Source organism: Merops nubicus, unplaced genomic scaffold (genome assembly GCF_000691845.1).
Source record: "Merops nubicus isolate BGI_N331 unplaced genomic scaffold, ASM69184v1 scaffold40485, whole genome shotgun sequence".
NCBI classification, from domain to species: Eukaryota; Metazoa; Chordata; class Aves; order Coraciiformes; family Meropidae; genus Merops; species Merops nubicus.
This window is the reverse complement of record NW_008611032.1, coordinates 10,999-29,444: the sequence shown is the minus strand read 5'-3', so window position 1 is coordinate 29,444 and position 18,446 is coordinate 10,999. Positions and strand designations below refer to the sequence as shown.

The window sequence follows — 18,446 nt, the reverse complement described above, 5'->3', positions numbered from 1 at the left end:
TTTTTTTTTTTTTTTTTTTTTTCCCCAGAACTGGGTCCTCACTGGTCTGACCTGGATCGTATTTCACTCACCAACACAGATGTGCAGTTCTCCATCTGGGTCTCCTTCTTTGAGATTTACAATGAGTTAATCTATGACTTGTTAGAACCAGCTTTACCCGGCCGGAACTGTAAGCGGCAGACACTGCGGCTGTGTGAAGATCAGACTGGCAACCCCTATGTGAAAGGTAGATTTACCTGAAAGGCATTTTTAGTGACCTGCTAGGGAGAACTGAGGAGTGGGTGGGTGGCTTAGCAATGTGGTATTGGGGAGCATAGTGTCCTCTGTGGCCCCTCACAGGTATCTCAGATGTCTGGATTATGGGTATGTTATGTTTGTTAATGTCAAGGAAATGCAGTGGTAGAATTTGGGCTGAGATAATTAAGTTTTCTGCCAGTCTAACTGCTGTGCCTGTTTTTCCAGATCTGAACTGGATCAATGTCCAGGATGCTGACGAGGCATGGAAGCTCCTGAAACTGGGTCGGAAAAACCAGAGTTTTGCTAGCACTCACATGAACCAGAACTCCAGTCGCAGGTCTGAAGGGGGGCAGGAGGGTTATTTAGGCAGAAATACAATTCTGAGGGGTTTTTAAAGGTTGCATTTCCTTAAAAAATATCTGCGTGCTTCTTTACAGTCACAGTGTCTTCTCCATTCGGATTCTGCACTTACAAAGAGGTAGCAGTGAAACTGTTCCAAAAATCAGCGAGTAAGTTTCATGCTTTCTAGGATTTGGGAGTGTTCTCTGTGGACTCAGCTTTCCTGTGTCTTTTGTTTTGGACCTAGGGTATGGGAGGTATCTTGAGGAAGGTCTTGCCAAAAGTACTTGGGAGGAGTAAACGCTATGACTCTCAAGCTTTGGAACTGACTCAGGAGTTTGGGAGTAGTGCAAAGTACAACTTGAGATAGTTGTCAGGCTTTCCGAATGAAGGTAGACATAACTTTGCCCTTGTAGCAGGGCTCATCTGAGTGCTGCCAATGCCTGTTCATGGGATGGAGCTCTCTGGAAATGAGTTGTCAGTACCTCACAAGTGGCTGTCCCGAAACTGGCAAAGGATCTTTGAACCTGACACTGCAAAGTTCATGTTGGTGTTACCTTGTGTCACCCCTACACTTAGAGTAGGCCTTTCTGTCCAGCAATAGCCTGTACACTGCAAAAAAAGCTTTTGCTGCTCCTAAGGGGAGGCTGGGAATGTAAGCAGGGTAGGTGATTGTGGGGATGTGGACTTAGAACAGACCTAGTAGGTCACATGAATATTGCCTGTTTTCAGGTTATCCCTGTGTGACCTTGCGGGGTCAGAGCGCTGCAAAGACCAGAGAAGTGGGGACAGAATGAAGGAGGCAAACAACATCAACACCTCCCTCCATACGCTGGGCCGCTGCATCGCCGCCCTCCGCCAGAACCAGCAGTCCAAGTGAGAATCCAGAACTCCAGAGGGAGGGTGTGGGGAGCCTGCTGTGCGTTCCTGTGGGCTCACTCTCGTCTCTCCCCACAGACTGAAGCAGACTGTGGTTCCCTTCCGGGACAGCAAGCTGACCCGTGTGTTCCAGGGTTTCTTCACTGGTCGTGGGCGCTCCTGCATGATTGTCAACATTAACCAGTGTGCATCCACATATGATGAAACTCTGCATGTAGCCAAGTTTTCAGCCATTGCCAGCCAGGTAAGTAGCAAACACCAGGATCATGGCATGGTCAGGAGACATCCTGCTTCTGTGGGAACACGCCCCTTTCCATCACAAGGCAGGAGGAATGCTTGTAACTCTTTCCTATGCTACTCTAGTGGATTATTACCTTTACAGTATTTCCAGATGCTGCTGAAGTGAAAAGGTTGAGGGATTGCAGAGCAATGCCATATTTAAAGACTATGCAACTTCCAGGCTTTGTGGACTAACAATGATGGCCTTTCCCTGTCAGCTTGTTCAGGCACCTCCCACAAAGATGGGACTTCCATCCATTCAATCAATCATCAAAGAGCACAACAGGAGAACCAGCCAGGGTTTGGAGGCAGTGGCAAAGGAAGAAGTGGAATCAGAAGAAGACAGTGAAGAGGAAGCAGATGTCTCTATGTATGAGAAGGAGGTGGGTTGTGATTTGATTTACATAAAGGATAGAGGGGCAAGAACACAACTGTTAGCTTTGGTGTGGGAGGTGGTGCTGGAATTCAGCACTATACCAAGAGATGACAGAGAATCTCAGAAGGTTATGTGATCCAGGAAATTTGGAATCTGAGAAGTCTACTTTTGGTCTAAATCTGAAGCACATGCCTGATTTGGAAATGCTTTGTCATCTATGAAATGCGGTCAGTAGGAGCTTGGGTGCAGACCTAGAACCTCCTACTCTGCAAGGGAAATCCATAAATCAGAAAACATGCAAAACATATGGCTAAACTGAGGAAAAAAGATCAAACTTCTTAGGTATTCAAAGCAGGCAGCTGGGATAGCTGAAAAGCATAAGACGTAAGTCATATACCTACAGAGACTTAAGCTGTAATGTCTAAAGGCAGCAAATGCAGGTGCCCAGGCAGTGCAGTAGGGGAAGCTGCTCTGGAGATAGCTCTGCCTGGAGCACTGTGTTGTTTGAGCACTCTCATGGGAGGGGAATTAAGAGCAAAACTGGTAACTTCTTTTTCCAAGTGACTAGAAGAATCTTAAACCTAAATCACCCCATCCTACAGATATGGGATCACCTGGTTTCTTCTAGGTTTTAATTCTGTTGTGCAGTGTGGACAATGGAGTTTGTGTCCTTGCAGGACTTGCTGCGTGTCGTGGAAGCTGCACGAGAACTGCTGGTGCAAGAGCGGCAGGAGAAGCTACAACTAGAAATGCGCCTCCGTGAGGAGATCTGCAATGAGATGCTGGAGCACCTGCAACAGAAGGAGCAATGGTGCAGGTACAGCTTATGCTGATCCCCCTTCCTTTGTTCAGGGTGAACTACAGTACCAAGAATGGCCAGGCCCTAACATGTAGTTTGCTCTTTTTTGTAGCCAACATCTGGATGCTCAGAAAGAGCTTCTGGAGGAACTGTATGAGGATAAACTGAATAACCTGAAGGAGTCACTGACTGACTATTACCAGGAGAAGATTCAGGTTTGTTCAGAGCAATGAAATGACATCGGGAAAGTGGAGTTGGTTGGGAGGGGACTCCAGGGACTTGAGTCTAGGAAGGGGACAGCTTTCTCATTTTCATCCTTTTATCTGGAAGATAATGTGCAACCATTTTAACTCCTCTTTGTTCAATAAGATTCTCACCCCTTACTCTTTTTTGTTAGTGGCTTGCTTTGCATTCTTCAGATTAACACAAGTTCTGTGCATTTCTCTCCTTACTCTTACTACTTATGATGGGTATGGCCCTGTCTACATTTCATGCTATGGCACTGAGTGGCCTCTGGGACTTGTAAACTTCTCTGAAGATGCCCACTCTCAAAAAATCTCTTGTCTTTAGAGGCTGTAAAAAAGTGGTTTAGGAAATAGGTCTAGTGTTTTCACTTAAAAGACATTAAAAGCTGGGTCCCATGTGTGAAGTGTGTGATTGATAGAGTCTCCTGGAAGAAAGACATTGAAAGTTTCAGAGAAGCTGTCCTAAGACAATCTCGTTGAATATTTGAACAAACTTGCTTTCTAAGGAGCGTGATGAGGAGATTGAGGAGCTCCAAGCTGCTCTGCAGGAGGCAAAACAAAAACTGGAGAACCCAGATGCTAAGCAAAAGGACTCTGGGCAAGGCTTGCGTCGATCGAAGCGAGTGGCTAACTCACAGGTTTTGCAACAGGAGCTTGTAGACACTAAAGCCAAACTGGAGCAATGCCAAATGGAGTTAAATACTGCAACAGCAGGTAAGGCAGTGATGTGGCACTGCTTCTGAACTACGGGTTTCTATTCACTTTCACATGAAAATGGGCTTCAGGGCAGGATTGTCTCCCTGTTCAAGTTGTAAATTCCCTTTGCATAACTGAAAAGGAGAAGCCTGTAATGTTTGTGTGCCTGCATAGACTCAAAGCTTTCCTCAGCTTGCCTGTGGCAGCTTGTCTCAAGGGGAGTCCTGACTTCAGGAAACTGAAAGCTTATGAATGTACTGTTGCTCACTATTTTTTGAGCAACAGTATTTATGTTTGTCTCTGTTCCTAGAGTTGCGCAAGTACCAGAAGTTACTGGAGCCCCCTCCCTCTGCCAGACCCATTACTGTGGATGTAGACAGGAAGCTGGAGGATGGACAGAAGGTAACTCCAGCTCTATGTTACAGAACGAAACACTTGCAGGGCAAGGTAGCTGTCAGTTTAAACAGTGTTTGTGGCTTCTGCTTTGAGATTTTTAAATACTTGAAGTTGAAATAGGTCTGTTGAAAACAAACCCTTAGAGATATAGAAGGTTGTGATATCTGTGATCCTGGTGCATTCAATGAGGACTGCATGTCTGAACTACCCTGGCATGACTTTGCAGAGCAATGTCAAAGGACCTCTTGTATTAAATCTCTCTCCTCTAGAACGTCAGATTGCTGCGCTCAGAATTACAGAAACTTGGGGAGTCTCTTCAGTCTGCAGAGAGAGCGTGCTGCCACAGCACAAGTGCAGGGAAACTTCGAGAAGTCCTCTTTACATGTGATGACATTCTGGCTAGACAGGTAACGTGTCTGTTTGGTTGTGAGTTCCACAGGGGGATTCAGTCTATGTACTTTGTCATAACTGGCAGGATAACCTAGGTCCTTGCAGCTGTGAATAAAAATGACTTATTCTCTAGGCACATACTGCCCATTACATTGAACTGGCTATACTGCAGTTTTCTCAATGGTCAAGTCAGGCTGCATCCTTAAGTCTCAGAGACCCAAATTGTCCATGTTCAGCTAACTGAAAGCCTGCACTTAAAGCAGGAGTATTCACAGTTCTCATTTTGTTATCCACTTCACTCTATCACAGTTGCTATGGCAGCATGTCTGCAGCTGGATGGATTCAGCTTTTTCCTAGACTTTATTATTGAACTGGCAGCAGAGCCTGTTGTGTGTCCTTTTTTATCACACCAGTTAATTCTGGCAAAGGCATCCTTTTCAGTTCATAATAACCAGGCAGTTAGGCATCTTGTCATACCTTTATACATCTTGCCTTCCCCCTTCTCAGGACCAAACACTGGCAGAACTGCAGAACAACATGATGCTGGTGAAACTGGACCTGCGGAAGAAGGCTGCGTGCATTGCTGAGCAGTACCACACCGTGCACAAGCTCCAGGCTACTCCAACATCCACCTTAAAGAAACGGTTCTGTGCCAACAGGGAAAACCTACAACCAAATCAACCTCCTGGTAAAAAGCCCTTCCTGCACAACCTTCTGTCACGTTCAGCACCCCGTCCTGCCGCTGGCAAAGGGTGGCAGCTTCGTTCAGTTGCTCTATGACTTTTCACAAGTGCCCTGCTATTACTGGAACAGGTGCCAAATCCAATATAATAGCATCTATTTTCTTTGTGTGCTTGTTTATTGTAGCTGCTTGAGAGCTTATGTAAACATTTTTGATATCTATGGTTAAACTTTTAATGGATACCAAAGTGGATGAAATGACCTTTTGTAATTGAAACACTACAACAAGGAAAGTCTTTAAATATAAAAACGCAGATGATCAAAACTGTTTAACAAAAGAACGATTTGACAGTTGAGTTCTCATCTTCAACTATGTTGGCACATAACTCAAAAATAAGTTCAAAAGATCCTCCTTGGAAGATATTTTCCCTTCCTTGAATTATAATCCTTTATTAAAGTATACACGTTCTAGTTCAGGGCTGTTCTCTCGGATCTTGGCTTGCAACTCTGGCTCCAAGCGTGTTACAGACATAGAACTAAGCAAAAGAAACAAAGTGGTTATATATAACAAGCACTTGAATGTCAAGTAAGATGGACAATGCATCTGGTTAAGCTTCCTGCCACCTAGGTTAAGCTTCCTGGATTGTGTGAAAAGTTTTTCAGATCTTAATCTTTTAACTTCTTATGAAGGTGTCATGTTCATAGACCAGGGGGCAAATGACTCCCTGCTTAAAAGGCAGTAAGACAGTTCAGAGTTATGCTACTACCATGAGGGTAGAAATCTACTTACTTGCTTGAGGTTGTTTCTGGCAATAGAAACTTACCTTCCTAAAGGTGTTTTTATTAAATATAATGTATTTGCTTATATGCAAATTTGGTCTATTTGCCTACTGCTTGATTTTATTCAGTTGAATAAAAGACTTATTTTTTTAGAGTCATCTCACAGTAAATTAAATGACCTTGCGACTACAACAGCTGGAATTTCTTAAACACTCTTTAGGGCCTAATCTCCCTATGAAGTGGAGAGGCCTGTAGCAAGAACTGTACCACTTTGCTGTGCTGCTCTATGAAGCCATCTCCAGGTATAGCCTGGTGACACTTATTTACCACAATTCTCTGTTCTCTGCAAGGCAAGGAAACAGATGGTGTCACACTGCTCTGTTGCACTCAAACAATTACATTGGATGAGAATTAGGTATTGTTTTCTGGAAGTCAGAAGCTACTTTAGTTGCTCAATATTTTCACAGATTCAGCTCTAGCTTGCATCTTTTATGCTACATTTGGCAGCTTGTCAACCACTAATAATATGAGAACAGCTTAGCTGTATTTAAGACCCTGTTCACAATACATACTGCATACTTTGTAGCTAACCCCTCCAGGTTTCATTAAGATTTCAGCTGCAATGAATATTGTTTCTCATGGTTTTCAGTACTGAGCTATTTGTGTATTGATGAGAAATTCTTTCTGGAAAAATATTAATGTCAAATTATAAATAAGCACATATAGTCAAGTCCTGTTCTGTATAACCAGAGGTGTTTCCAGCTGCAAATAAAATGGCCTTTGATTATTTAATGAAGCCATAACCTTACTAGACATGAATATATTGTTTGGACTGCATTAGCCTTTTTTCATGAATCATTCCAGTGATCCTTAACTCCATATTATCAAGCTCAAACCTCTCAGCTTGAAATAGCATGGTTCAACTACCTACCCAAACCTCTCCTTCACTACCCCTACATAGCTGCATCTCAAGCTGCCAGAAGTTTGTAAACAAATGAGCCTAATTCAACTACTGCATATTACTGAGGAGTAATGTATTTCTTCTCTGAATATTCTCGTGCTTATCACATTTGTTACATGGGAATTAAGGCTGTATGCTCTAGGAGGCAATGACCACTTGTTTCTGTCTTTTTGTGGTACCTTGCATGCACCTGGGAGTGTAAAATTAAAAAGAATAGTAAAACAAGAATACATACCTTTTTTGAGGAAACAGTGCACAACACAGGGGTGTTGCAAAGACAAGACTAGACAAGACAAAAATGGGTTTACAATACTTAGGGTGCTAAAAGAGAATTCAAAACTCTTATGCATGGTCTAGACAGAAAGCTTTTTTTGTATACAGTGAGGCAAAGTTCCATGAAGTGCTTTGTAACCTTTATTTCTCCCTGTATTATACCTTATGAAATCATTTACCTGCTATGTAGTACTAAATGCATCAATATTGTGCTTACAAATGTGTATAAAATTATCATTTGATGTCCTTTCAGTGTTTTGTATCGGTGAGCATGACAACACAAAATGCTGGAGAGTGGCAACTGAAACTCACCATTAAACAAATGTTTTCAGAATTCATCAACCTACAGGATTAGATTTCAATTATTGTTTATGGAGGTAGCAGCTAAAGCATCTTTTCTAACCAAGCTGCTACATGCCCTTTGTGTGCCACTCCCTTTCTTCCTCCTGCTCTCTCCATTTCTTGGCAGATTCTTCCATCACTAATAGCTTTTTCTTTTTAATATGCTATTATCGTATTATCGCGGATATGGAAGTGAAGCAACTGCTGTAGCTTTGTTAACTCTCAATTATTTTCTTTAAGCCAACTGCAAATATTGCTACGTGCTCAAAAAAAACCTCCAGGTATTTCTTTAAGTAGCAGACACAACCCAAAGAAATCACTTACCAGAATCCGACTAATCCAACTTGAATGGGAGCACTCATCCAAGGAAATCTCTGTTAAAAATGAACCACACACAGTGAGTATGGTGTCTTTTCTCCCCTCCCTTCCCGGAATTCTTGTATTGTAAGAGACAGATTACACCTAAAAGACTCTTGGACATGATGAAGGCAAAACAACTATCAGTGTACCTCAAAGCTGAGCTCCAATTTGAGAGCTCAATCCCTTTCAAAAGTAGCAAGAAAATTCTCAGTGATGCCAATGTACTCTTATTCTCAGTAAGTGTTCCTTCGAAACTACACCAGGTGCTTGACTGTTACTTATGACCTGACATTAGGGTTAGGGTTATGGGCCATTTCTTTGAGTCACACAAGCCCACAGTGGCTAGTGGTGCTGTAACGCCTCCTAAGGGCACACTGAATTTTGCCCAGGCATTGCTAAGAGGAGCTAGGTCTGGTTACAGCTCCTGTCTCTTCAGTGATGTCAAATGGTTTTTAACTTACAACTGGAGATTTAGTTTGTGAGCAACAACAATTGCAGCCACCACCCATAAATAAGGGAGGTGTCAAAGAAAAATGTCAGTCTGCCTCTTAGTCCTCTCCTGTCCGATGATTTGCTTTGATGTGTACGAACTTGCCCCTTTAGCAGAGTCTGGTACATGCTAGTTCTGCAAGAGTTCACCCTTTATTAAAGGAAAAAAAGGTAGAAGAATTGGGGAAACAAAAGCTGAGAAAACAACACACAACCTATGGATGCATTTTTAGCATATTCCTCATTACTCTAACTTTTACAGAACCTGAACATATGCCAAGGAGTATGATAGTTTCTTGTAGCTCTTTAAATGATTTAGGAATCCTCTCCCCACCATGTTATAATTTTAGTTGAAATTAATTACTAATGAAATAAACCAAGACCTGTTTAAATGACACCACTGCAAAGGCTTTCCATTGCTACAAAAAAATCAGTGTCTCCAGTAAGCAGGACACACAGAGCTGCTATGATTACAGAAGCTGATGTGGAAACAAAACTGCTAATGAGTTAAAAATCATGTTACGGTGGATGATTTTTTCAACAAAGATGGTGTTTTTTTCCTGCAAGAAGCATTTATCAAGATGTAGAAGTTAGAGGGGAACCTGGTGAAGAGAAGATGAGCACTATTTGAAAGCAGAAACAGAAAAAAGGTGCTAAAGAAGGTCAGAGCAGCATAAAAGGCATAGAAACCAAGCCTGTGTGGATTAAACTTTCTGCAGAGCCTGAGGGAGAAGAAATCATGTATAAGATTGCTTCTTTTTTTTTTTAACCCTTTCCCTGAAGTCAATCTGTAATCCAGAAATGGGTGCAGGAAGAACTGTGCAACTCAGCAATAACCCACCACAACAGATAACAAATGGAAAAGGACAGCAACAGCAAGAAGGATATGGAGTGAATGCTGTAGTACTCTGCTGTTCTGGCACTGCACTAAACACACTTTCATCTCACCTGAGATAAATTCACTCAGAATGCTCTACATTTTCATACACTGGGGGAGTTCATGACACGAGATTGTGTGACTGACAGGGGAAGAGTTGTAGGACTGTGGCACTGATGAGTATTCCCCATACTTGGGAACACAAGTCAAACTCTACTGCAAATGACTTCAGTCTCTGAGGAGAATCAAGGGAGAGGGATGCTGTGAGCGTGGCACTTGAGATAGGCAACAGATAAAGTCCAAATAACCAAAAAGACTGTTGGAGGGTGTAATGAGAGTAATAGATGGTTTCATGCCCGTATCAGAGTTGGTCATTAATCTGAGAGAGAGGCGTCTACTAGTACAAACAATATAAACAACATCTATTTCATGTGGTGGAATGTTTTTTGCCAAGGTACTTGATTTGAAGTACAGCCTTCACTTTTTGAGAATGCTACCAGGCTGCACTAACCAAGAAAGTAGTTGAGGTAAAACTAACATTGGCAGATCAATATTAAGAATTGGAGTTGCCCAGGGAACAACGTAAAACAAAGCAAAACTCAAATGCAAGCTGTACATCCCGCAAAGAGGTAAAATGGAGATGGATGAGACAGCAGAAGAATTTACTGCTAGAGAACTATTATTTAACTCTGGAAGAAAGCAATTCCTGATGAATTAGGATTTAATTTTCAGATGTCTTTATGGCGTCTTCAGTAGTTAGTGCAAACAGAGGAAAATGCATAAATTATAATTAAGCAAACAAAAGCCATAAGGAGAATCAGCTTTTTTCTAACTGCCTCCTTTCATTGTTGGATCTCAAAATCTGTCAGCTTTCCCAGGCCAGCTATGCTTGTTTAAAAAAAAAAAAAAGTACAAATTAAATGACAGTTAAATTAGAAATGCATGGAGGACCCTAAGGCATAAGACATTCAAGAATAATGCTTTAAAAAAAAAAAGGCTCTCTGTTGTAGTATTTTAGTTGCAGACTAAGAGCCCAAGGAATTTGTTTTAAGGATATACAAGGAAATTTTTAGACTCCACTTGCATGTTAATAGAGTATGCTGAACAGGAGAGAAACAGCAGCTGAAGTGGTAGGAGTAGTAATATAAATTAAAACATCAGTGTCGACTGGAATTTTCAGAAGTTCCTATAGAAAAAAAACAAATAATTGTCCTTTGCAGAAAGGTTGCCTGTAGCTACACTAAATCTATTAACACTGTGCCTCAGAGCAAGGTTGTTTATGGATCCTCCTGTTTGCAGCAGATAAAATAACTTGGTTCTACACAGAGCTCATTGAAGGTATGTCAATAGAGATAATGATTACAGACATTGTACAGGCCAATCAAGAATGACTACACTGCATAATTGCACAAAAAGCAGCCAAAGCCATAACAAAAATTTTTTTCAAGTCAAGCAATTGATTCTTTTTGAAGCAGTATGTGCTTGCATTCTAAAAACGTTCTTGAATCATTTTCTGCAATAACTTTTGAGAATATTGTTAATGCATACTGATGTTGCCATCAAAATGTATTAATGCAGAACAATGCTGTAATATGGAGTTGAATAGTGCTATATAACCTATGTCTTATTTCAACCATCAAAGGATGACAGCCTGCTGCCACTGAGACCAGCATTCCAGAAGCATTTCTTTATCTTACTGCAGAACATCATTCTATTTTCTTCACTGCTGCACAACCATTTGGCTACTTTGTGGCCTTGTGTGTTGCTTAACAGGCTTTGGCAAGCATACAAGGATTATTTTCAAGAGTGATGGTGTGCAAAGCAAAGGCTAAAAATAATGGGTTAGTAAAGCATTGTGTGGATGGTGCTGGAGTACTGCAAATGGGATGGTGCTGCTGAAACCTCAAGAGGACATGCAGAAGCTGCTTGTTAAAACTGCAGCTCATTCCTTAATGGTTTTAATACTAATTGCTACCAAGTGTTACACTGACTACCTGCAGAGCAGTGTTTCACCTGAACTCACAGTCTTTGAGGCTGAGGGGGAGGAAGAGGTGAGCATAAACGGTCATGATGGTACCAAAGACCACTGAGTAGTCACTGAAGAAATCGCCCATTTTTGCTGATCTGAAAAATTCACAACACCCTTATATTGATTATACCACACAAAACCAATAGATATTTGTCTCCAAACTCTGAGGATTGCTGCAACTTCTTCACAAATGTCATGTATTTGATAGCATCTGTGACACTTCTCCATGTCAAATACATATGAAATAATATTTACTTTTTTCTGGTAAACAGGAATTAATGTTCCAGGTAATGCATTATCAAGAACATAAGAGTATTACAAGCTGCTTAAAGCTACTCTGCAAACAGGGTATGGGGTCAAAAGAAATCAGCAATTAAGTGTCAGTTAAATAGCGTAGGGCTCTTTTTGCTGCAGACAAACAGTGTATTTGGATGCACTGCAATCTCACTTCTTTCAGAAGATTTAAGCAGCACACTGACTTTCACTCAAAAATTCAAATGCTGCCTTTCCTATTCTTCCATTCTGAGTAAGTGTTTTCTGTTAACAAGGGGCGAGGGAAGCAAAACACTTCAGTTCAAAAATAGTTTTTAAAATTGGAGACACTTGGGACCTCTTGTCAATGCCTCATATATACAGAAGCATTTTCAAATGGTGTGACTGGGTAATCTAACTGCACAAAAAAAATGAAGGACCAAAATAATAAGAAATATAATTTAAATATTGTAGAAAGCTTTGCTTTAGACATACAAAACCAGGCAACTTCCCCTGCTTGTCCTCCAGTACCCACCCAAACCACTTTGCCAAGGGAGAGTCTGGAGTCTCAGGCCATGCCTTCTTCTCACTTTTTCTAACAGGGAGGAGACAGATTCTCTTAGGCTACTGTTCCCAGCTTCTTGGGTGAATTTCACAGGCAAGGACTTTGCCTGGAGCTTAAGTAAATCAGTGATATCAGCTGATGAAGATGAAACTCCCTTTACTGATACAGAATTATACAATTTGTCATCTGAATATTATTTCTCTTGTGTTAGAAACCCTATAATTAATTTCATTACTGATCTTTACCCTCTCATGCACACAGAATGCATAACGTTTTAGTTTATATATTTACTAACACTGGATGTTTGACTTCATACTATGCTAGCATAAACAATATAGGAAACAAGTAATTTTTGATAAAGCAGCCCATTCTATGCCTATCCTGTACTTGCTCATTCAGTAAATTTTAAAGGATCACTTTAAACAGAGATTTTTACTGTCATTGTTTCCAAAGTCAAATTGCTACTACAGCAGCTAAGCAAAGCCTGCTTATTGCTATCTTGAGAAAAAAGCATTATTAAAATTTTCAGTATTTTTCTAAAAAACTGTAATCCAAGTCTCAGTACAAGGAAAGTTTATTTGCTATGAGGAACTCTGCATTTTAGAACAATTAGAAGAATAACCAAAAAGTTCATATTTTCCGAATGTTATTTTACACTGTGATAAAAGGAACCGAGTTATCTCTAAGAAAGACATAAAGAAAGTGACAGTTGTAAAAGAAACTCTACAGTGATGTCCTCCCAGAGTGTTTGGGAGGCAAATATGAACACTCGGAAAGTGTTTTAAATTCATGAACATATTAACTTAGGGTATGAGACAGATAATTAGAGATTATCTAAGACTAACCTTTAAAAAGGCTCTCTTTTCCAAGGTATTCATTATGAAGGGAGGAATCGCTGCATATGAGGAAAAGAAAAAAAAGCATTAACCCTGGAGAAAAAGGCACTTTGCTTTCACTTTCTGTTAAGATAAACTAATACCATAACAAAATTCTCACAGTCTTTTGCCATTAACTAAACTTTCACTTCACGTTGTCAAATCAAGATACTGTATTGGTATTTACAAAGGTAAGTTCTCGCAATAAGCAGAACTTCTAATTTCACATATAACTAAACCTGAGCTCGGTAACTTGGCACTGGTCAAAGCACCTACTCACTCTTCACAAAACCCATTCCACTCAAGCAGAATTTGCTACTGTTCCTTTGCTACCTGCATCTTTTCTGCCAAAGCACTGCAGGAGATTTCATGTTGCACTTCAGTGTAACACACTGTGAATGCTTTCACAGTAAGAAACGTACATTTCTCTGGGCAACACCTTAACAGAAGTGTAAATACTGCCTTCGTAACTCTAAGATAACTTGGCCACTGAGAAAAATGACTTATCTGGAGTTTAAGCACTCTCACATTAGGAACTGATAATCAGGGGGTGCACATGATTGCAGCTAATCTTACCCATGCCAGGAGCAGCCATGAGAATCCTTGAAATAACCACCTGGGTAATGGCCTGCTGAGCTGCTTTTGTTGATTCACCCAGTCTGTTTCCATTCTCATCCGTGACAGGGATTCCAAACTTGAGTTCCCTGTTGGATATGGGGTAAAAATAAAGCAGTGACTAACTTGCATTTACTAATACTTTTTGTCACCTTATCTTTGTACCCTCCAAGTTAGACTGTAACTCTCTTTTGTAACACTCTTTGGCACAAGAATTTTAAAAACCAGAGAAAGATATGGGAAAAATATGCTGAAAAGTTAACAACTGAATATTTGTAATAGCAATCTACTGCTTCTTCCTGGTCACATGCATTCCAAGGGGGAAGAAAGGAGTTCTGTTATTTCCGCAGTCCACAAAAGGGAGAGGTTCCTTTTATTCAGAAAACTACAATTTTTTGAACTGCTCTGGAAGTAGTCTGTCCTTCCCAACAGACCACATAGGGAGTACAGGAAGATCAGTTTCACTGAATGAAAACAGAAAGCTTTGTGAAAATTCCCCTCTGGCATTCTAGTCTGAGTTTTCATTTCAACCACTAAGGATGTATCTGAAAGTATAAAAGGATGCACAAAACCAAACACATTTGTGTACCTATTATTCTTCATTAGATCTTCTGCTCAAGTGGAGGGTTAGGTGTTAAACTTGAATAATGGGGAGAACTTCTAGAGGAGCGAGAAGCAGACAGAAGGGCAGATACACTGAGGACTGCTTTTATTATTCTCCTCATTGTAAGAGATAAAGTACTACCATGGATTGGATTTCATTGTAAATACAAAATTTAAATATTCCCTTTTCTACCCATAACTTTGTGTTTACAAGAGGGTGCTTTTCACTTCCCCCTCCCCTTCTATTCTTACTCCTAGTCAAATCAGGATATATATGACATTTTGTTTCTGAGAAACTGTATTTTTGTAATCTCAGATGACTGCAATGACTTCCTTCTATGACTAAGTTCTGCATATGGGATTTGAAGCATTATTTTTGGAATGATCATATTTTTCCCAAGTGGAGTTTGTATTAAAGGGCCCATGTGATCAAGTTTTGAAGGACTGGTACTTGATTTCTGAGATCTAAGACTGAAGAAGTCTATGGATATTTAACTAAAGAGAATTAGGATGCTCTATGCCACAATCAAAACGATTCATGCATGAGGTTTTTGCAAGGTTCTGAAACAAGCTAAAGATACATATAATGTGCTTTATTTAGTAGCTTGCTGATCTAAAAACTCAATAACATCCTTCTAGAATAAGTGATCTTTGATCTTTTTCCTACCTTTGTCTCATTAGTGGAATATTAATGCAGTTAGCAGCAGCAACAGCAGCAAAAGGAACAAACCGTCCTATAAGAGGTGATACATGCTGTAAAACACACAGAGAGGGAAGGGAAAAAAAAGAAGAAAAAATAAAAATCATTACATAATAATTTTCTTTCCCAAAGGTCATATTAAAATGCTTCATGTGCTGATGACAGACCAGACTTATTTCCTTTAAATTAAAATTCAGTGAGAACTTACTGGTGGGGGAGGGGTAAAACAACACAGGACATAAGTCATAAATATTCCCCTTGGAGTGAGTAGTTGCAAGAGACTGGCAAAAATAATTTTAACTTAGTAGCATCACTGCAGAGAAGCTCAGTAGTGCTTCTCTGCAGTGATGCTACTACTCAGCTACTTCTGAGCACATCTGTCAGCCTGACAGCAACCCTAAACAAGCTGTAACTTTACTCTGCTGGCAACGTCACAGCCAGCAACATCCATACCAATTTGTTTTGCATCTAGAGGCACTGACTATGGAGGCTATTCATCCAGTCAGTGTCTTGTATCATCTGAATGCTCTGCTTAGAAGAGTCTCTCAAATAACTTAGGCTATACCACTCCCAGTACATTAAAGCATAAACAGACATATACAAAATACATTGTTGCTGTGGTCTTATTTTCTTTTTTGAGTAAAGGACCTTTTTTCTTGACTGTGTTGTGGACTTGTTTAAAGAATTTGAGTTTTCTGCACTGAAGAACAGCACCTCCTTACAAGGCCCAGCCAGTCTACAATAGCCATCCATATTTGCAGAAGTGATGCTGCACCTTAAAAATGCACCTACACAGTTTATGGGATATTGAGTCCACATTGTTCTCATCACATATCCACTCCAATTAAGTTTCAAATGCTATTAAGTACCTTGACATGTAAAAAAAGAAACTGAGAAACAGTTATCTTATTTGATACAGTCTGTATTAACAAAAACTAAGGCTGTTTGATACACACGTAAGGAGGATAGGCTGTGTGAAGTATGTATAAAACCATTCACAAAGGACAATAGGGTTGGGATTTAAAGAAAGGAGCTGCCACAGGCCATTGCAGCTCCATACTGGGAGCTGTGCACTACATGACATATAGACAGTAGGAGAAATGAGCCATTAGCATTTCATGGAACACCAAAGTCTAGTTAAGAATGGAAAAAAATATCAGCAATACCTTTGTTAGTGCATTAAGTCCTAAAGCTGTTGCAACAGCACCGGTGGTAGCAGAAACATAGGCTGTCCCCAGCTGGCTAAAACAAAAATAAACATTTGCACATGTACAACAACATTTATGTGATTTAAAAAAAATACCAACTTAGAAATATCCTGGTGTAACAACAAACTGATGAGGCACTTTCAAATGGTTGAACAATGCAACAGTCTCCTATTAAATCCTGTGTTGTTAGGTGCTTAGGCTTAACTTTAATGGCTGAAATGGAGTTCTCGACTTCATCATTCTCAGACTTCTCATCTGCACATATCAAACTAATAATAAACATAGATGAAAAAACTTATCCTTCTATCACCTCAACCTTTAAAGCCCAACCACCTTCCACTATATCAGAAAGCAACTCTTAAACATATCAGAAGTGTGCGGTTCAATCTGACCTGACAGAAATTGGGGCATCACCGCTCCTGTTTGTGTAATTTACTACAGCGTTGAAGGACTGGTTAATCCACTGCCAGAAAACCACTGCTGGTGTCGTTCTTGAAAAGAGAAACATTTATTATCATTATTAAAAACACAGTTGAATCAACAGCACAGAAAATTATAGAATAAATAATATGGAAATCATAGTTAACAGGAAGCAGCATTTGTGGAGGGGAAGCTGTACCAATGGTTTTATTTGTACTCTCAACTGTTTCTTTGTTTTGTGTTTTTTTTTTCACATACACCCATATATCTATGCACCACCCAAAAGAAGAGCTGTGCCTGGAGTGCAAGTTAAGAATGGTAAGTATGGTGAACTAGAGGGGCTAAGGGCTGATCTCAGAACTACTTCTGGAGGAAAATATATATCAGTCTGAGGGAATGCAGGGAGAGAAAAGGAAGCGAAGTTTAAACATTTTAAAACATTTTAGATCTTCTTAGATATTCTTTTGACAGTAACATTGATTTTCACAAATGTTTTATGTGTTATATTCCCACCACTTACCTATAAAAGGTCATCATACAGCCTGTGATAGTCATATTCATGGGCACCTGAGCTGACATTCGGCCAATCAAGACCATCTTTTCACCAGTGTCCGGGTGAAACGCTGAATCATAGATGTATTTTGCTCTCCACAAGTCATCTGCTGTCAAGCCAGGTGCCAAGATACCTTGTCTTGGAACAAGTCACAGAGCAGAAAAACAGCAAAAAGCACAACTGTTATAAAATGCTGCAACTTCCAGTGACAAATGTGGCATCAGAGGATTTTGGGATGTTCATACTAAGGTAATACAGCTTCACAGTTAGCGTACATATCTTCAACTTTTAAATGGACTGGTTCATGTAAAGAATCAAGTGGTTCTTTTGGCTGAGTCAATATTTCCATGACCAAATTTCTACTCACTTAAACCTTTACTAGATTTTCGAGCTGAAGTGTTGAGCTAAAATCTCTGGGGTTATTAGTGTGAAATGTGGAAAATGTATTCTGCACATATTTAAGCAACTCCTTGCTCCAAACAATATAACGCATAAGAGGAAGTTTTAGACACTCCCATATTTCAGAATACTTAATTGGGGTTTTCAGATTACATAATTATGTCATTCGTTAGCAAATTTGTTTAAAAACCCAAGTGTCTCCAGCTTTGAAATATGTAGAACAAGTAGTGCAATGAATATAGTGTTTTAAATATTTTCTTTTAAATGTATAACCATGTGTACTTATCACTGACATGAACTTTTGTGGGCCAGAAGTAAAAGTGATCAATGCCATACCTGTAATCATGCACGATTTGTTTTGCATTTTCCAGCTGGGCATCAGATAACAAAATATTCCGGGGGTCTGTTACAGTAAAGAAGTGACTGGCTCGTCCAACAAAAGTGCTTTGATCCCATCGGGGCTCCTTGATATTAATATTTAATGGTAGATCTGCTGACATCTTCAAAAACTCTGTGAAGAACACATGAAAATTTGCAATTTAGAATTCCACTTATTTTATAATTTACCCGTAATCTGCAAGATGTAAAGTGGTTATGCTTAGAGTGAAAAAACAGAGAACAAACACCAAACAACTTGTAGAACTGAGGTTTAAAGGGTCAAGTATATATCCAGAAAGCAGATGATGTCAGATATCATCATGGGTTTTAATGACGTTGGTACTGGAAGAGGTAAAAAAGCAAGAACTTAATTAAATGTCTACAGAAATGTTTCTGTGCCTGTTTCTCCAAAATATTTATACATCACACTTATAAGAGTACAAGTATCTA

General features: G+C 39.9%; 2 protein-coding genes across 2 annotated transcripts in view; one reads left to right on the top strand and one right to left on the bottom strand.

Annotated features, from left to right (window-relative positions):
• KIF20A (kinesin family member 20A) overlaps positions 1–5,795 on the top strand; it is an 8,627-nt gene extending 2,832 nt beyond the window's left edge. Inside the window, exons 7-18 of the mRNA XM_008941097.1 lie at positions 29–226; positions 463–574; positions 675–746; positions 1,309–1,452; positions 1,534–1,699; positions 1,953–2,117; positions 2,788–2,927; positions 3,022–3,124; positions 3,661–3,868; positions 4,161–4,252; positions 4,516–4,653; positions 5,144–5,795. Coding sequence (XP_008939345.1) covers positions 29–226; positions 463–574; positions 675–746; positions 1,309–1,452; positions 1,534–1,699; positions 1,953–2,117; positions 2,788–2,927; positions 3,022–3,124; positions 3,661–3,868; positions 4,161–4,252; positions 4,516–4,653; positions 5,144–5,416 — 1,811 coding nt within the window. The 3' untranslated portion in view covers positions 5,417–5,795. The remainder of the gene's footprint in view (positions 1–28; positions 227–462; positions 575–674; positions 747–1,308; positions 1,453–1,533; positions 1,700–1,952; positions 2,118–2,787; positions 2,928–3,021; positions 3,125–3,660; positions 3,869–4,160; positions 4,253–4,515; positions 4,654–5,143) is intronic.
• On the bottom strand, positions 5,495–18,124 carry SFXN3 (sideroflexin 3). Its single transcript, XM_008941098.1, has 10 exons — positions 17,955–18,124; positions 17,187–17,357; positions 16,639–16,737; positions 16,205–16,280; positions 15,006–15,091; positions 13,697–13,824; positions 13,091–13,140; positions 7,998–8,047; positions 7,294–7,341; positions 5,495–5,853 (listed from the first exon to the last, which is right to left on the bottom strand). Exons 1-10 carry the CDS (start codon positions 18,116–18,118, stop codon positions 5,757–5,759), a joined length of 969 nt encoding a protein of 322 aa, XP_008939346.1. The 5' UTR covers positions 18,119–18,124; the 3' UTR covers positions 5,495–5,756.
• Positions 18,125–18,446: the final 322 nt, after the last annotated feature.

What these genes read in the sequence shown, in the direction of transcription:
- SFXN3 (XM_008941098.1), bottom strand. Translation starts at nt 18,118, where the DNA reads ATGTCAGCAGATCTACCATTAAATATTAATATCAAGGAGCCCCGATGG. An exon ending in CAAATCGTGCATGATTACAG is followed by an intron (nt 17,358 to 17,954) that starts GTATGGCATTGA and finishes ACTTGTTCCAAG; the next exon opens with ACAAGGTATCTTGGCACCTG. An exon ending in CATGGCTGCTCCTGGCATGG is followed by an intron (nt 13,141 to 13,696) that starts GTAAGATTAGCT and finishes CCTCATATGCAG; the next exon opens with CGATTCCTCCCTTCATAATG.